Here is a 17,420-nt window from a genome sequence, read left to right as displayed (position 1 = left end):
GCATAAATATTACGGTACGCAAACAGTGCAGCATAAAAGCCCCCATAAATCCAAAATCTATTTAACGATTTAAAAGTTTACTTTTCCCTCCCTATTGTAAATCCTCTGCTTCAGATTATCGTCCAACATAATTAACAGTTGGCGGCACAGAACCTGCCCATGCAGCAATAAACAGACCAAACCTTGTTTCACCTGCCAGCTGCTGTGGGGACAGTGGACACTTGGCTGTCAGAATGATACAGAGGAAGTGGCATTGAGTTACTTCACTTTTTACTGGTGCTTGTGATGAGTCCTGTTTGTTGTGGACATTTTGCATTCTCTTGAATATCAGATTGAAAAAAAGAATCTGCACGACGCCTACCTAATCTTGTTTTGTTTGCATACTATGAAGGAAACACATACACACATATTAATTAATGTCATATTAATTGAAAGCCTCTTTTTTCCCATTATAAATATTCCACTTTCTCCATCTTCAGGTGCAATTGGTGTAATAAAGGCTTCAAAAAGTCCAGCCATCTGAAGCAGCATGTGCGCTCCCACACTGGGGAGAAACCATACAGATGCCACCTCTGTGGACGAGCCTTTGTGTCGGCCGGAGTGCTGAAGTCCCACCTCAACACACATACAGGTGAGCTCGCTTTAGAGTCTAGTGACTTCAGGAGCTGATAAATCTCTTCTGAAATTAATTAGATTGTCTACACCTTTAAAGGTCATGGACGCTCTTAACTAGATTTTTGTTGTGTTTTAATTGGAAAATATAATTTTTTAAAAATCAACTGAAATTATCCCCCAAACCTTGGCACTGCATTTCATTCACATCACAATTACAAATTAAACGGTTTTGAATAAAATTTGCAAAATGTATTCATAATCATCCATTCCTGTGTGCTTTGAAAAAGGTACACTTTGTCCCTAGGAAAACCATTCAGGTCATGATCAGTCATGCAGTTCCATAGTAAAATTCACTAAAATGTTTGTTTTTTAATATAACTTCCTGAGACCTGCTGCTCTCCTCTCTCACTAACAGGAGTGAAGCCCTTTAAGTGTAACGTCTGCGATGCCTCTTTCACCACCAATGGCAGCCTGAATCGTCACATGATTATACACATCAAATCTTTCAAGTGCTCCATGTGCGACGACAGCTTCAGGACCAGCCAGCTGTGTAAAAAGCATATGAAGAAGGAGCATTCTGTGGACGATCAGAGTAAGGATGCCAAGATACCAATTGAATGTTTCATGACCCATTTTCTTTCCAAACTGAGTTATTAAAATCAGATCGCATCTCTATAAGTAGGAAGAAATAAAAAAACTGCAAGATATATAAGCTTTCTAGGAACATGAGAATGACAGTAAACAGGGGAATGTACATGCAATTGATCAAAATAGAAGGGATGAATTTCCGTCAGCTTTTTTACATCATGATAGAAATGCTTCTGTGTGGACAGGGTTTTAGCTGCTAACCATTAAGTGTGAGCATAAGACAAATAATGTTAATACACTCCTATTCTACCAGTTATTGGGCTTGATAGTCAAGTCTTTGAGGAAGATGAGGAAAACCACCATAAGGTGTGAGTAAAACACCAAAGAGACATAAAGCAGTATAATCTGAAGTTGTTATTGAGTTTATGTTCAGTTGACTTCACTTAATGCTCTGAGGAATGTTATTTCTAAGTAGAGTCAGCAGCAATAAACATGAAGGTATATTCAAATTCACAGGTGCTACATCTCAAGAGCCGTCTTTCTATGGTTTGAAAGGTTAAGAAGTTCAAACCTTAATACAGTGACGTAACTGTCTTTACACAGGTGTTGGAACAGATGGTGAAAATGACCAGACTTCAATGTGAAATCATTAAAATAAGAGTTTACATTTTTTTTTATTATAATTCAGTTTGCCAACCATTGCTGCAGATTCATATTTCTTACCTCCACTCTTACAAACTACAGCTACACTCGTGCTACACTATCTCGTGCTCCAAAACAAATCTGATCAAAAATGAAATACGTCCTATTGACATGTTGATCTAATGTACTAAAATTGATTATTGCAGCATTATATTCATCTCTGTATGTCGGAACAAATTTGAAAGTTCCAAAATATATAAGAGAACTTTCTAGGAATATGAGAATGACAGTAAACATGCAATGTACATGCAATTGTTTAAAGTCGAACAGATCGAATTTTGTCTCCTTTTTTACCTAAAGATGAACATTTTTCAACATGGACAGGGTTTTAGCTGCCCATAATGAAATGTGAGCATAAGACAAGTATTGATAATACACTCCTATTCTCCCAGTTATTGGTCTGGATAGTCAAGACATTGAGGAAGATGAGGAAGACGAGGACAGCGAGCAGAGACTGTCAAAGAGGAGGGGTTTGGAGATCATTACTTTCACGGAGGAGCAGGCGGCTGAGCTAGCGAAGGATCCCGGCGAGGAGGCTTCTGTGTCCGAGCGGATCCTCGCGCAGTCAGCGGCTGAGAGGGATCGCATCAGCGAGATCAAAGACAAGGCTGTGGAGCTGGAGACAGAACCGAAGTTTGCAAACTGTTGCGCTTACTGTCCCAAGAGCTTCAAAAAGCCCAGTGACCTTGTCAGGTAATAATTTTGTTTCGTCGCCTAAATGTGTTTCATCAAGAACCATGAACTTTCTCCTGGGAACACAGGAAACTATTCACAATAGCACAATATAACAATTTCTACCCTGACCTATACTGCATCCTTCCACCAAGTTTAGTGTAAATCTCTTTGTTGTTGTGTTTTCTTGCTGGCAACAGGCAGAGGTAAAAGCGCCCAATTGGCAAACACAGCACATTGCTGGAGGTCAGGTCATATTATTCTGTTGCATAAATCAAGCTTTGTTTTCCCCCACACCCCCACTCGTCCACTGAAATCAAGTCGCAGGTCAGCAGGTCGTCCAATTTATGTGCCAGACGTCCCACTTAAAGATAAAAATGGCAATGATGACACAAGTTAGTAAATAATGCACAAGGCCACTTTCCTGATTATCTTTATAACATTCAGAAAATATCTTCAAAGGGTGTGAAAACATTCTGACATGGGGGAATAATTGTGTTGCATGCTGTCATGGATGCTTTATGAGACGTTTCAGGGCCAGTGTTTCCTGTGGGAGAGAAGGACTTTGGTCTGCACAAAAAAGATATGACACACATAAACAATATGGGCTTTTTTAATCCCTCTGTACATGTCTATTGGACAGTTCCAGATGTTCCCTCTTTAAACCGAGCGTTGGCTTTTCTTCTCACAGACACTGACAAGTGAAGCACATTTATCAATTAGATTTTCATATTTGGAGTCAGAGTGCATTGGAAGCTCATGTCACAACAGGCAGTGGGAGCTTAAGGCAGGAGATCAAAGTGTGCTCCTGGGTGATAATTAGTAATCACTGCTGTATTTCTCCCCACCTATAATCTCCCATCTGTCAGTGTGCTCTTTCAAATGTGCTTGTGTTAATCTACCTCAATGTCCAGGCACATCAGGATCCATACAGGAGAAAGACCTTACAAGTGTGATGAATGTGGGAAGAGTTTTACAGTGAAATCTACTCTGGACTGTCACGTAAAGACGCATACAGGTTAGTGTTTTATTACAACAATTCATTACTTAAATAATTTTGAGGTTGATATTGTTTTACTTTATTACAGGGTTCATATCGGTCATAGAATTTTTGGAACATTGTGAATCGTAATCAAATTGATTTGGGTAATCAGTGGTGATGCCCTAATCAGCATGTACTTAAAGTGAAAGTGCATAATAACCAATTTCAGAATAAGATATAACAGGATTCTCAGCACAGAGGATGATTCAATCTGATGTCAGAGGGTCCCCGCATGTGTACACAGTGGAAGACCTGATTAGAATAAGTCTTGAGGGAACTAGCTTGGAGGAGGTTGATGCCAAGAAGGCTGTACAGATGAGGTTCAGTCAGGGCAAAAGAGCTACAGGGCCAAATACAAGGGTAGGCCTTCAGAGGTGCCAGCCCCTAGTGGTCCTCAGGGGGATGTGCTCTAAAGGGAGGGGAAGGAGAGGCCTTCTGTAAGAGGAAGTTCCTTGTTTACTTGTTTTGTTGTAGTTGTTATTTTGTAAATGTATTATTTATTCCCATAACATTTATCAGTTAAAAAAAATATGAATGTGTTGCGTTGTATGTCGTTGTAAGTGGTGCTGGTGCCCCTAAAACCAGTCCTACTAGTGGAAAAAGTTAGTCTGGAGCCCTGACATTGTAATTTCTGTAAGTTTTCTATTTATGGGAATATTATAAAATGTGAATATTTGCGTTGCAGGTCTATTTAATGTATGTCCCTAAAATGTTCAGTAAGGGGCTATAGTGCTCCTAGTAAAGACAAGTTAGTCTGGAGCCCTGAATGGTCACAGGAGACACATTCAGGACCCATTTGAACACAGGAACTTAACACTGACCACTTGTGATCGGATCTCTCCAGACGGATTTTAATACCAAACAGCTGTTTTCTGTCAAACTGCAGGAAGTTACACAGCCTGGCTCAACACCTCTGTTTAAATAACATTTTACACCTTGTTCAGATACAATAATGAAGATATAAATAGTTTGCTGTTTTCCCATGTTTCCATTGGCAAAGCATAGGACTCTCAGCAAGAAAACAAATAAGGATATTTCCTAAAATGTTGAACTAAACACGTGTGTGTGTGTGTGTGTGTGTGTGTGTGTGTGTGTGTGTGTGTGTGTGTGTGTGAAAGTGAGTGAGTGAGTGTGTGTGTGTGCGTGGCATTATATATGGCATTATATACCTGTTATTAGTATAATATGTTTTCAGTTCAAATGTGAACTTGAAACCTTGTATTTTAGCAGAATAAAAAGTTTTGTTAAATAAAAAGTTTCCTCACCTGATTGCAGACTGTCAGGAGCAATCTTTTTTATTTTAATTTGGCAAAATTCAGGACAGTTACATCATTGCTTAAATAACCTATTAAAGACAAAGAAAAGAGAGGACTTCTTTAATTTTGACCAAAGCGACATACAGCAGTTGAAGTCTGGAGTGATAGAGCTCATGTTTAGTTGACCTAACCTAACGCTCTACTTATCTTTGCAGGTCAGAAACTTTTCAGCTGTCACATGTGCAACACCTCCTTCTCTACAAAGGGCAGCTTAAAAGTGCACATGCGCCTCCATACAGGCTCCAAGCCCTTCAAATGTCCCTTCTGTGAACTCCGCTTCAGAACATCAGGACACCGCAAAACCCACATCCAGTGTCACTTCCGTCCAAACAGCGACAGCCGCAAGTCCAAGCGGTCTGCCTTGTTGGCTGGTCAGGCCGGTCAGGACCCAGGGACAGCTCAGGCTCAGGGGCAGCAGCCGTCTGCTTCAGATGCTCTTCAATCTGTGGGTCTTCTACAAGCAACCAGCTCTGACTCCAGCATTTACCTCCCTGCCAACCAAGTCCTGACAGGGCAGTTTGACCAGAATCTGCTGCAGCAGGGGCTGGTGGGACAGGCCATCCTGCCGGCCTCTATGTCAGGTAGGGATTATGAATCTGTTGATACATGTATACTCAAAGAAACAGAAGCTGCTTTCAGACATGCACTGAACCCCTCCGGATAATTTCAGGAGAATATCCGGAGGGATGATATGTGAAAACGCAAATGTCAGAATCAGTTACTGCGGACATTCTCCAGAGTTTTTCCTGCCAGCCCTGCCTTGTAAAAAATCGGGAGAATGTCCAAGTCAGAGGACGGCAGGATTATGTCCGGAGGGTTCACTGCGAGCGAGTGGGCGCGTTGATGATGTAGCTAACATGTGACAGGTGCAAAACTGAAAAAGCTAAATGAATATAAATATCTCAGGGTGGAAAAAGAAGAGCTTACGGTGACGAGGGCGGATGTGGCGGCTGGAAACAAAAACATGTGAATTCTGCGGCAGAATTAATACATTATGTCCTGCTTGCTGCGCCACCTCTCACCTGAATGCTGTGGACATTTTCCTGCTGTTGTGAACATGTCTGACCTGGACAGTGTCCTGCTGCGTTCTTCATATGTGAAAGGCAAAATGGCCAGACCCAATTGTGCGGACATTCTCCAGAGTTCATGTCTGAAAACAGCTAGAGAGAGACGTTTGTGATAAATCAGGCAGAGCAGTGGGAGAATATTTGCATTCGCAGCAAGTCTGTTTGTTACAGAGATTCGATTTTTTTATTAACTCAGTGTGTTGAGTCATTTTGATAGGATCATAAAACTAAGGTAACATTTTTTTATTATCATTTGGCTTCTACTCTTAATGTCGGACCGATGATTAATGCACTGAAGTTTGTGGGTGTAACAGAAATTCTGCAGCAATCCTCATTCCTTTGGTTTCTTGGTATTCAATTGTCACCATCATTGCTGTAGCTCAGGATAAGATGAATAACATCACAATACCTGATGAGAAGATGCTTTATCGCCACAGGCCACCTTCCGTGTGCTCTCTTTCCTCGTTTTCAGGACATCCCTGCTTTAATGTGGTACTAAAAGCCCACTTAAGAGCTTCCAATCATTCACTTGTGATGTCTGACTCCACTCAGCTGCATTTTGTGCCTCAGTAACAGGTTTTCACACTTCAGCAGCCTAGCAATGAAGGTTTCCCTGTGTGTGCTGATAAAAGTGTTGGTTCTCAATTGGTATAAAAGTGGTGAAGGAAAATATACGTAGCCTATATAAGCCTCAGAATTGAAAGAAATTCTGAAATCTACATTATGACATCTCTTGATATGACACACATGACCCTTGAGGCACCAACGTACAATTCAAATATCTTTTCTCAAATATGATTTCTGTCACTTAGGTAGTTCTGATCTCACTGATGTATTTTCAAGTGTCAATTTTTGCAGTAAGTTTGAATTATCATGATTGACAGCTAAGAATGACTCATGATTGTTGGAGCACCTGTATTGACAGAACCTTGCTGCAGTGGCTCCATCCCTGGAGTGCCACTGCACAGACTAAGGCTACAAATACATAAGATTGCATTATCCACTTTTTATATACAGTTGAAAGATAAACAATCCAGCATGGTGCCATGTAAGGGTGTTAAGATGCAGCCTTATGCTCTCTCTCTCTCTCTCTCTCTCTCTCTCTCTCTCTCTCTCTCTCTCACTATCCTTTCATCATCTGGGGGAAAAACTAAAAACATGGCAAGATTCTCCTTGTTGTGACTCAGCCTTTTGGAACTTATTCATGAGCTTTTTAAGTACCTGTAGTTCTGGGATATTCTTACTTCAACAGAAAGCATCAGTGTGTTTTTGTAGCTCAGAGCCCTAACAGTACACGTAATATGTTGTATTTCATCCGTTCACATCTTTTCTTTGTTTTGAGATGTAAGATTATGTATTTGCCTTTTACTTTGTTTACAAACCATCTTTACATGCTGTAACCTGCTTATCAAGTCATAAATAGTGGATTGAGTTAAGAATTTATGATAATTCAATAATCATTGATTATAAAAAGTAAACAAATATTGATGCAATGTGTCACTCGGCTAACTGGAAGGTTAATTAGTCATATTAGAAAAAAATATTGATATTATGTGTGTGTGTTTGTGTTGCAGCTGCTGGAGACCTGACTGTGTCTCTCCCAGAAGGTCTGACCACACTGGACGGCATCCACCTTCAGTTGACGCCTGCTAACCTGGTGTGCCCCAACGTACAGATCTCTGGCATCGATACCAACAACATCACGCTACAGGTTACACACAAAAACACACACGTCCTACTGAGCCTTGTGTTATTATCCATGTTTTTGTAATCACCTTTAGTTGTGGAAAAGTAAGGTTGGTCAATGTTGGCCTTGCCTTTCATGAAACAGGTTCTTAGTGTATTGATAAAACTGAGCTGCTGTTCTGCAGATTATTTGTATGCCTCTGCGCCAGTAACAGCCAGTGGCTGGAGGTATTATGTTTTAGGATTGTCCGTCCATCCCATTCTTGTGAACACAAAATCTCAACTTCTTGAGGGAATTTCGTCAAATTTGGTACACACATTCCCTTGGAAACAAGAGAACTGATGAGATTTTGGTGGTCAAAGGTCAAGGTCATTGTGACTTATCAAAAGCCTTGTGAACACGTTAAAATGCTGTTCATGAGCTCATGAGCCAATAATAGAGACGCATACTATCTGTAATTGGCCCATATATAATGGTATCTGTGTTACCTAATATTACATATATAAAGTATTAGCATTTTCCATAATTTAACCCACATTTAACCCAGGCTGTCTCTTGTCTGTGGCTTATATATTTTATCTCTTACATATTTGTACAGTGAATATTTCTGTTACAGTGAAAAGCAAATTAAGGGTTCAGTGTAAGATTTAGATGAAAGGAATCTATTGGCAGAAATTATATAAAATAATCCTAGTGATGTTTTCACTAGAGTGTGATCATCTTAATTGATTTAATTGATTTCTTTAACCTAGAATGAGCCCTTTATATTTAAATACTTTATATTTACATCAGGAGTGGGTCCTCTCTATGGAGGCCGCCATTTAAATGCTACCCAAGGTTTTCTTTCATGTTTGGAAGGGGAGAGTGAGGTGAGGGTAGAGCTGGAGGATATGGAAAATAATCTTTTTTCATATCAGATATCGATATGAATTTTCCTGGTTTGTGGAGCTATAAAGTTTTATCTTATCTTATCATGAATCAGATTCATCCGCTGGTCAACAAGGGACTCTAGTCCTCTGATGTTTTCTAATCACTCACAATTAGAACTGATCTTTATAAAAACCTGTTGAATGCATATTTATTTTCCTGGATAAATGGGGCGTCACGTCTTCTGCAACAATGAAGTTAAAACACTGCGTTACGTCGTAATCTGCGGGAGGAACTTCTTTCTGCGGGAGTGTGTGTGTGTGTGTGTGTGTGTGCGTGTGTGCGTGTGTGCGTGTGTCCCCACTCGTCTCTGCCCCTGTTCACACACAAACTGATAAGCCCCTGGGATATTCACCATCTAGTCCTATATTCTAAAATAGTTAGTAATCGATGATCTCGGACAAGTTATATCTCAATAATTATCTATATCGTTTTATCACCCTGCCCTAGGTGAGCGGTATTCAGCTGCAACATGCAACTTCACAACTAGATGTCACTACATTCTACACACTGAACCTTTAAGTAGAAGATCGACTGATCTACAAAATGCATAGTTAAAAATGACATTTTTTAAAAATCTTTATGCAACATTAGAGCCTTATTTTTGTTTTCTACAGTTTTAGATTGTAAAGGGAAAGGAGCACAATGCAAACCCTCCTCCTCAAACCTTCAATCAGCAGCCGTAGGCTCTTCTGAGCAGCTGCTCAGCTCCCTGAATATTCAAATAATTTATGTCCACAAGGCAGAGTTCTATAAGAAGACAGCAAAGTAATCCACTGATAGTTGTTGTACAACAAATGTTGCCTTAAAATAAACAGAGCTGTGTAGCTCACAGCACAGCTCACTGAATCCTTGCCAACATTATATGTACTGTGTACTGTACTTCTAGAACTTGAGAATGTGATTATCCCTCATATTGAATTGGACTAAGAATGATATTAAGTGTGAGGGATGAAAATGAGCAGTTGAGTGAAATCCCAGAGCACCAGAATGAGATTCAGCAGAGCTGCAGTATCATGTAAAAGTAGTGGATAGAAATTTTGATTTCCCTTTAAACCTTGGCCTACCTCTGTCATCTAAAGTATTTCTTCCTCTTCCTAGATTGACCATGCCCTCCTCCAGCAGACCTTGCAACAGGGCGGCCTCCTCTCTCATCCCCTGAGCGTCGACAATGGCCTCGTTTCCCACTCTAACAGTCAGCTCATGTCCAGCAGCGACCCCTCCGTGTCGGCCAATGTCGTCCTCCACCCACTGACCAGCCTGGCCCTGCAGCCCTCCACCATCACGTCTGCTCAGGTCACGATGGCTGGCCTCTCTGAGCAGGATGCCGCAGGTATGTTTGCTTGGGGAAAATGTAATCTGACACCCTCGGTTATGAGCTGAATAACAGCATCATTTACTTTTGTTCTTGCAGGTTCTCATGACCTAAGCCATGTAATAAGCAGCTCTGGGCTGGTAGCCGGAGGCAGCAACGGTCAGGAGATCACACTGACCATCAACAACTCCAGCTTTACGCAAGCCTTAGCCCAGGTACAGGCCCAGGCCTCAGCTGCTGGTTCTAGCAACGGGGCAGGAAACACTCAAGAGATTACCCTAACCATATCAGGTATGAATATGATCTTTCAAAAGATAACATGCAATTACAAGGCTGTATACATTTACCTTCTCTTTGAACAAATACTAAACCAGAGTATCAATAGCAAACAAAAATATGCTCAAGGATCAGCACCACATTTATTGATTTCCTCACCCAGTTGAACTTGTTTGCCAGGAGAGAAATAACAAACTCAATAACAACTCACATTCCTTTTTTTTTACTTCGAAGCTGCTTCACAAATCAAGAATAAAAGCCTCCGTATAAGAGGTTATGAGCTATACATCTTCTTCACAGGACTATTAAAATGTATATATCAGCAGAGGATAAAAGCTGTATCCACTGTAGAGGGAAGTTTGAGCTTCTGAGCCCCCATGAGTCAGCAAAGATCAATGCTGCTGGCATGACTGGAGCAGTCAGATTATTTCCTCTGGCTGTTACTATTCTTTCATTCAAAAATCTGATTTAAATCCTTTAAACAAAGTAAATAGCAAACGTATCATATGTATTTATAAACTTTTCTTTTAAACTTCTAATTTATAACCCTGTTATTTATTTTTTATTTTTCTGCACCATGACATTCTGATTACTGATTTGTTCTTGTTAATAACAGAAAGTTTAAAAGAAGTGATTAGTTCTCAGTGCATGCGTTCCAGGCAAAATGTCTGAAGTCACTTTCAGTCTTCAAGTTGGTCCAAATTTAGGAAGCTTTAGCATTCCTTGAAGATGTAAAGAACATCATTGTTCTTCCTCAAATTGACCGAAATATTCTACGCCCTATCCTACCTTAATGAAATAAAAATAAAACAATAGCTAGTTTTCTTGGATTCTGGATTTAAAAGGCCTTTTTGCCACATTCCTTCAGGTCAAGATCTGCTCCCCCAGCATAGCAACCACAATGGTGCCGAGATCAATGGCAGCCTCAGACTGGCATCACCGCTCAGTGGCCAGCCCACAAGTGCAACCTTGACCATCAGCAATGACCACCTCCTACCTCACAGCCCCGCCAGCACTGGAATGGCAGGTGAGGACTGGTATACCAATGTGTGGGCAAAATAGTATCTTTCTTAAAATTCATACAGTGAATTCAAACCAGCCTCAGTCCCTTAAGCAACTGTTCTGTTGTGCAGCGGAAAGGCTGATCAGCAATTTTAGTTCCTTTAAAAAAAATGACTGCGCACTCTGCGTTCCTCTCATCTATGACACAATTAAGTTGAAGTCATGCCACTGCAAGATCCAAACAGCAAAGAGGTTCCATAATGTCCAGGAGCTAGTGGGGCAAACAGTCCACCCTTTTATTGTTTTGTTCTGTATTTTTTTCACTCTATCTGAATTTGTTCCCTTACTGCCACCCATGCAGTATCACCTTCTGTGCGACTGCTTGTATAATGTTTGCATGCATTTACATATCAATCAAATTAGACTCATGACATTTTGTGACAGTAAGCAAATTCATGTCTGTGAAATGAGAGGGTGAAATGTAGTTGTTAGCAGAGTGCATCTACTTGCAGCTTTCTAATGTTAATTGATTACCTCCATGCCTTTTTAAAATTATATCTCTATAAGATAGAATAGATTGGAAAAGCCTCTCATAAATTCATGCTTACAATTAAACCAACCCCTCTGTTTCACTCAGCTGTTTTATACTTTTCTATATTATGTTTTCTGGTCAGAGTCACATTCTTGTCTCTCTCTATGCAAATACAGTTCAACCTGCGCTTTGACAGACAAATTGTATGGAGCCCATATTTATTAAACTTCGATGTTGGTTATTCACCAGTAACATAATGGAAGTTCCTCCTTGTTCGTTTGGTCAGTACTATTTTTTAGCACCCAGCTGGTTACAGTGACCTCAGTGAACACAGGTAAACATGTTGTGGTCATCATGACAATGCCTGCTCTAAACCAACTCACATTGTGGCCTCTAACCATAGAAACCCCCCCATTGCACCATTGAAGGATTTTATTCCAAATTAATCTCTATTTCCTATAATGAGACCATCCTTCATTCTGAGAGTTGTTAAATTAAATGTAATTTAAATTGACCATGTTACTTTTTTATTTATTTAAATAATTTCCATTCAAAGGTTATTTTTTACATCTTTGATCTTTCTCCTCATAAGTCCCATGTTGTTATGAAAATATATAATCAAAATAAAAAACTTAGAATGAAAACACAATACCTGGCAGAGACGTAAAAACAAATCAAATTAAATATTTTTTATACCATTGTCTTTTGAGGGAAACAAATGAATGAAATGCTTTTGAACTATGGAGGTTTTTCGAACGCAAAAATGTGTTCACATGCTTCTCCTTTTTTACCCTGTTTCTTTTCATCAAACATTTATTATCCTGCACCAATTCCAGCCACTTCCCACTTGAATATAGTGTGAATACAACATTGGCCACAATGCGAATTCAGCCAGGGACTCCTGCTATTGGCTGAAAACTAGTCACTGCAGTAAAAAGCTCAATGAGTCTAACACACAGTGTCTATCTTCAACTTTTCAGGAAACAGCCTGACACCCAGCACCACCCTGTCACACACAGCTGTGTCCCAGAGCCTCGTGATGTCACCGGGAGGCGACGCCAGCGATGGCAGTGTTACACTTACCCTTGCTGATGCACAGGGAATGCTGGATGGCGTCACGCTTAATCTCAACACACAGGTAAAAAATAGTTGTGAACAGACTTAATGTCCGAATTGGCCAAAAATGAGTTGACTGCAGAGCAGTTCAAGTGATGTAATTATCAATGTGTGAAAATCAAAGGTAACATAATGTAGTTTGACAGATGTTTTATCCTTCTGCTCCTCAGAGTCAGACATTTCCTGCGGTGCTGAATGACTCTGGTCTGTCGGGGCAGTCAGGCGGCTCAGGCCAGCAGGTCATACTGGTCAGCCACCATTCACAATCTGCAAACGGAGCGTCAGACAATGGGTATAATGTGAGTATGTTTGAATCAAGGGGGAGATGCCAAACAAAGTGAATTGAGCAAATACTTGAAATGGCAACTCAAGCTATCTTGAGGGGAAGTGTCTACCAGTGGATTCTCAAGGTTTGACCAAACTCTCTGCATTCTGTGTCTGCTGAGAGTTGTGTACCTGTTCCTGTCACGCGTACACGCCCACGGCTTCATTTCTACTAAAATTATTGTCTACATCAGTCAGGAGTTCCACTCATGCCTACCTGATCCCACATTCTATTTCAGTAGGTGGATATATTGTTCTTTGGAAAATGTGCAATCGACACGTACAGTCAACACGATCACAAATTCTGGGTTTGCATGCAGATGCAGGCATAGAGGTCCGTGTGCACCCTAATTTACATTACAAGGACCATAGCGGACCCCGTCTGACTGGTGGACGTGGAAACTATGAATTTGACTTACACTAATGTGTATGGATATTTGGGGCTTTTATAAAGGATATAAAATCACGAGTTGAAAAAAATTCAGTGGAAATATGCACCCTGAGTTTCAGACAGTTTTAATTTGTTTACACAAGAGCAGACTGAAAACACTACGGTTATGTATGTGTATGAATCTTAAGTTATCAATGTCTGTGTGTTTTAGATTCCTGACGATGGACACAAGGGAGAGAAGGACACACAGATGGAGGGTGAAAACCGGAACCAGTGTTACTACTGTAACCAGGTGTGCCAGAATGCCAACTCACTGCGACGCCATTGCAGGCAAGCTCATGGCAAGGACCGCTGTCATGTCTGCAGCCTCTGTAACAAGGCTTTCAAGCGAGCTACACACCTGAAGGTAAGAGTCGGATGACAGGCATTTTGCACTGCTTCCTCCCTATAGGCAAAGTGGCCATTTTAACAGAATTGAGCATTGTATATGAATGAATACCATTCATGAAAGAAACGCATATCTTATTTTTAGTCATCTGTGCCCCCCCCCCCTCCTCCCCAGGCTGAAAACACAATAGATTTAAGGGTCAGTGAGGAAAGTGTTGTCTCTTTGCATGAGGCAAAAATAAGGAATTTTATCAAATTGATTTCAGATAGACTCTTGTAAACTGTCACTCTCCACAACAAAACAAAACACTTCAACTTATTTGTTTTGCAGCCCAATTATGGAGAGAGCATGTGCACTCCTCTATTCGCGCCATTCTCTTCACGTCATTGAAACATCAGAGCACATAAATGTCGACTTCCTCAGATCAGGAGGATAAAGGAGGACGGGGAGGATACGGCTCCATTCTTTTTCCAACAAATCATGTGCCACAGGCTTTTACTTTAATACACATGCCTCAATATGCTGAGCAGTAATTGTCTCTCATGACACTGAGATAAGGTACATGTCACAGTGAGAGTGACCAATCTTCATCCTCTCCAGGTCCCCAGGCTGCTCATTAGTCTACAATGAGAAGTCGGATGTTGATTTTAGATTTTTTAAAAGGCCCAGTGGTGAGAGAGATAAATTGGTATCGCTTTTATTTTTCATTTTGTTTGCCTGTGGATAATAAATTTGCAATTTTAATTATAGCCAGAAAACCTAAACCATGGCTTTATAATTAGAACACAGAAAAATAATGAATTGCAGCAGTTTCTGCTCGACGGGCAGTGCTACATACTGTATGCTAGAGAGCATTGGTCGCCTCTCACAGGGAAGAGCCGAGCATTTTACATCACATGATCCAGACAGATTAAAGGAGACCTGGTGTATCGGTCCACTGTGGCCTCCAGCCTGCATTCACGTTTGAAGTTACCTGGTCATTTTTCTAAATCTGCAACACAGACAATCAGAACATGCATTAATTAACCTCAGTGTAGGGTTGGGCATTTTCAAAGGTTGTTGAATTTTTTAAAAGAAGAATTACAGTTTTTGGGAAAAGGCAGTGCTGAGGGCAAACATCGTGATCAAGGTAAATAAAGAGGACAGGACAACAACAAGTGTTTTTCAGTTTGTTGCATATTTACTCAGCTCTCGTGTTTTTTTCCCAAACGTACCCAAGGGACTGTAACAAACACTATCACCACCATGACCCTAATCACCCTCTGCCCTTTCTTGATGCAGTTACATCCACAATCGCTCTTATTTCTGTTTCAACGGTCAATTCTTCCTAAAGCCAAAAATTGACAAACATCTTTAGCTCTAGTCACATGGTAGAGCAGGAACCTTGTGTCCTCGGCTGTAACGGTGAAATAAAATGTTTGGATCTGTGTTCAGGAACATGAACGGGTGCACCAGCCGGGCCCCTCACCCAGCTCCCAGAAACCCAGAGTCTTCAACTGCTCCTCCTGCGTGAAGGCCTTCGCCAAGCGCAGCCAGCTGGAGAGACACAACCGAACACACACAGGTGAGAAGAGAACATTTATTATGACTTTTGTCGACATCATAACAATAATTACAGCATTGTGCTTCACATTAAAAGCCACTATTTATAGCTTTTTTTCACCACCTATGCAGCCTGAAAACTGTCTATTAAAAAAGCAATTATTAAATAATCATGAATACATTGTATAAGTAAATGAACTAACAATTTTTGAAAGAATGTAATAATAATAATAATTAACTTAATTCATTAACATTAAATTACAGTTTTGTCATTGTTGTTTTATTATTACAATAATTATTTTTGTTCACTCTATATATTTCAAAAAAGTAACTACATTTTATACAAGTTATTCTTGTATTCATTTATTCATTACTTTATTTCATACTGTCGAATTTGATATTGAAAACTTCAGGGGTTTAAATATAACAGGACAGACTTTCACAGTATTATTTTCATCATACATCTGTGAGGTTTGAGGAAGTTAAACATTTGCCACCATCACAAAATGTATGTTTTATCATGGGTAGATATTATCAGTGTCATGGTTTATTTATTCTATAACATATGTCAAAAATCCCATCTTGTGCTCCACAGCAACATGCTTGTGATAAAATGTGGAACTTTATTTGCTTCCATGTTGTTAAATTCCTAATTTTACACAGGGAAATGGCTTCCTACACCTTCCCACATAGAGCGATTATTGACCTGTAAAAACATATAAATGTGTTCAGATCAATAAAGAGTCCTGACACAGTCCTGAACAACCACATTCTTCCCAGCTGGATGTGATATTTAACAGCTGTCAGCTTTCACTCTCACTAATTCATACATTTATACAGACGCAGTGACTAAGCAGCTAAATGCCTCGAATGTCTCTCGTCCCTGTGAAATCCCAGGCACCCAGACATGATTATCAGCCCCCAATGTACATAAGAAGAAAACTATTCACTCTGCATATTACCATTTGAATAGACTTATTTGAATACTGTTAAGAAAGATTACGATTGGTTCGTCTCCCAACCTTGTGGAGTCAATTTTTTCTGCCTTTTGTCTCTAAGCATCATTGAAAAAGAGTTACAGGGATAAAGCTTCCATTCTCTGTCTAATCTTTAGATTTTTTGCTAATGTTTATATGTGGTGTAGCTGCTGTTCACTCGTGTCCCCATCTACAGCTTAAAGAATGTGCGTTGAATGAAAGGGCTCGGCAAGCAGCCAAAAGGTCCCTCAAGTGATTTAGCTGGCATATCTTTGCATTTAAAGTAAGATAAGATATTTGCTATGTGTGAGTTTTTGTCATTTTTATATCAGAACATCTCAACATATCTTTGCTTGAGGGAATAAAATCATCCAGGGTCTAAAGTTTAAACTTTCCCTGCTATTCTGTTCTTTGGTCTCAAGAAGACACTGACAAGCATATATAGATGTTAAGAAATGCTCTATATATACTGGAGGATATTAAGTTACGATTCTAGCAGCGGATTGAATGAAGTATTACTGATATTGCAATTTCATAATAAAACCAGAAAAGATAAAACATCTAACTAAGGGTTTTATACGTGAGGAGTCAGAGTGCTGATTTGTTTTTATACAGCCCCTTTGGATACGTTCAGGAGGATATCCAGACTTCAGTTGTCTGAAAGCAGCTTTAATATTCAGTTATTGTTTAGACTGTCACCAACAAAGAAAATGGACTTACCTCAAAATGTCACAACAATGGGGGAAAGCTTTGAAGTAGAGACAAAACAATTATTGATCTCAGCGATTAGTCGATTATCTGCAGCAAATCATTTTATCATGTATTTAAGACAAAAAGTCTGAACATGCTTTCCCATAATGGAAATTTTGGACCCCACTGTATATTGAAAATTTTGGGGTTCAATACCTTTTGAGAAATCACATCTGAGAAGTTAGAAATGA

General features: G+C 39.9%; 1 protein-coding gene across 3 annotated transcripts in view; it reads left to right on the top strand.

Moving 5' to 3' along the window:
* The window catches only part of LOC118113550 (zinc finger protein 236), a 53,088-nt gene that overhangs the window by 31,354 nt on the left and 4,314 nt on the right, over nt 1-17,420 (top strand). For 2 of the 3 annotated variants that reach the window (XM_035163365.2, XM_035163364.2), the window contains exons 18-30: nt 480-631; nt 1,031-1,207; nt 2,298-2,598; nt 3,492-3,595; nt 5,091-5,516; nt 7,577-7,713; nt 9,718-9,949; nt 10,031-10,222; nt 11,076-11,234; nt 12,722-12,879; nt 13,028-13,156; nt 13,784-13,978; nt 15,395-15,524. In XM_035163365.2, the coding sequence (XP_035019256.2) occupies nt 480-631; nt 1,031-1,207; nt 2,298-2,598; nt 3,492-3,595; nt 5,091-5,516; nt 7,577-7,713; nt 9,718-9,949; nt 10,031-10,222; nt 11,076-11,234; nt 12,722-12,879; nt 13,028-13,156; nt 13,784-13,978; nt 15,395-15,524 (2,492 nt within the window). The remainder of the gene's footprint in view (nt 1-479; nt 632-1,030; nt 1,208-2,297; nt 2,599-3,491; nt 3,596-5,090; nt 5,517-7,576; nt 7,714-9,717; nt 9,950-10,030; nt 10,223-11,075; nt 11,235-12,721; nt 12,880-13,027; nt 13,157-13,783; nt 13,979-15,394; nt 15,525-17,420) is intronic. The other variant, XM_035163366.2, reaches the window with a different exon arrangement.

Source organism: Hippoglossus stenolepis, chromosome 8 (genome assembly GCF_022539355.2).
Source record: "Hippoglossus stenolepis isolate QCI-W04-F060 chromosome 8, HSTE1.2, whole genome shotgun sequence".
Lineage (NCBI taxonomy): Eukaryota > Metazoa > Chordata > Actinopteri > Pleuronectiformes > Pleuronectidae > Hippoglossus > Hippoglossus stenolepis.
This window is presented reverse-complemented; position numbering and strand designations above follow the sequence as displayed.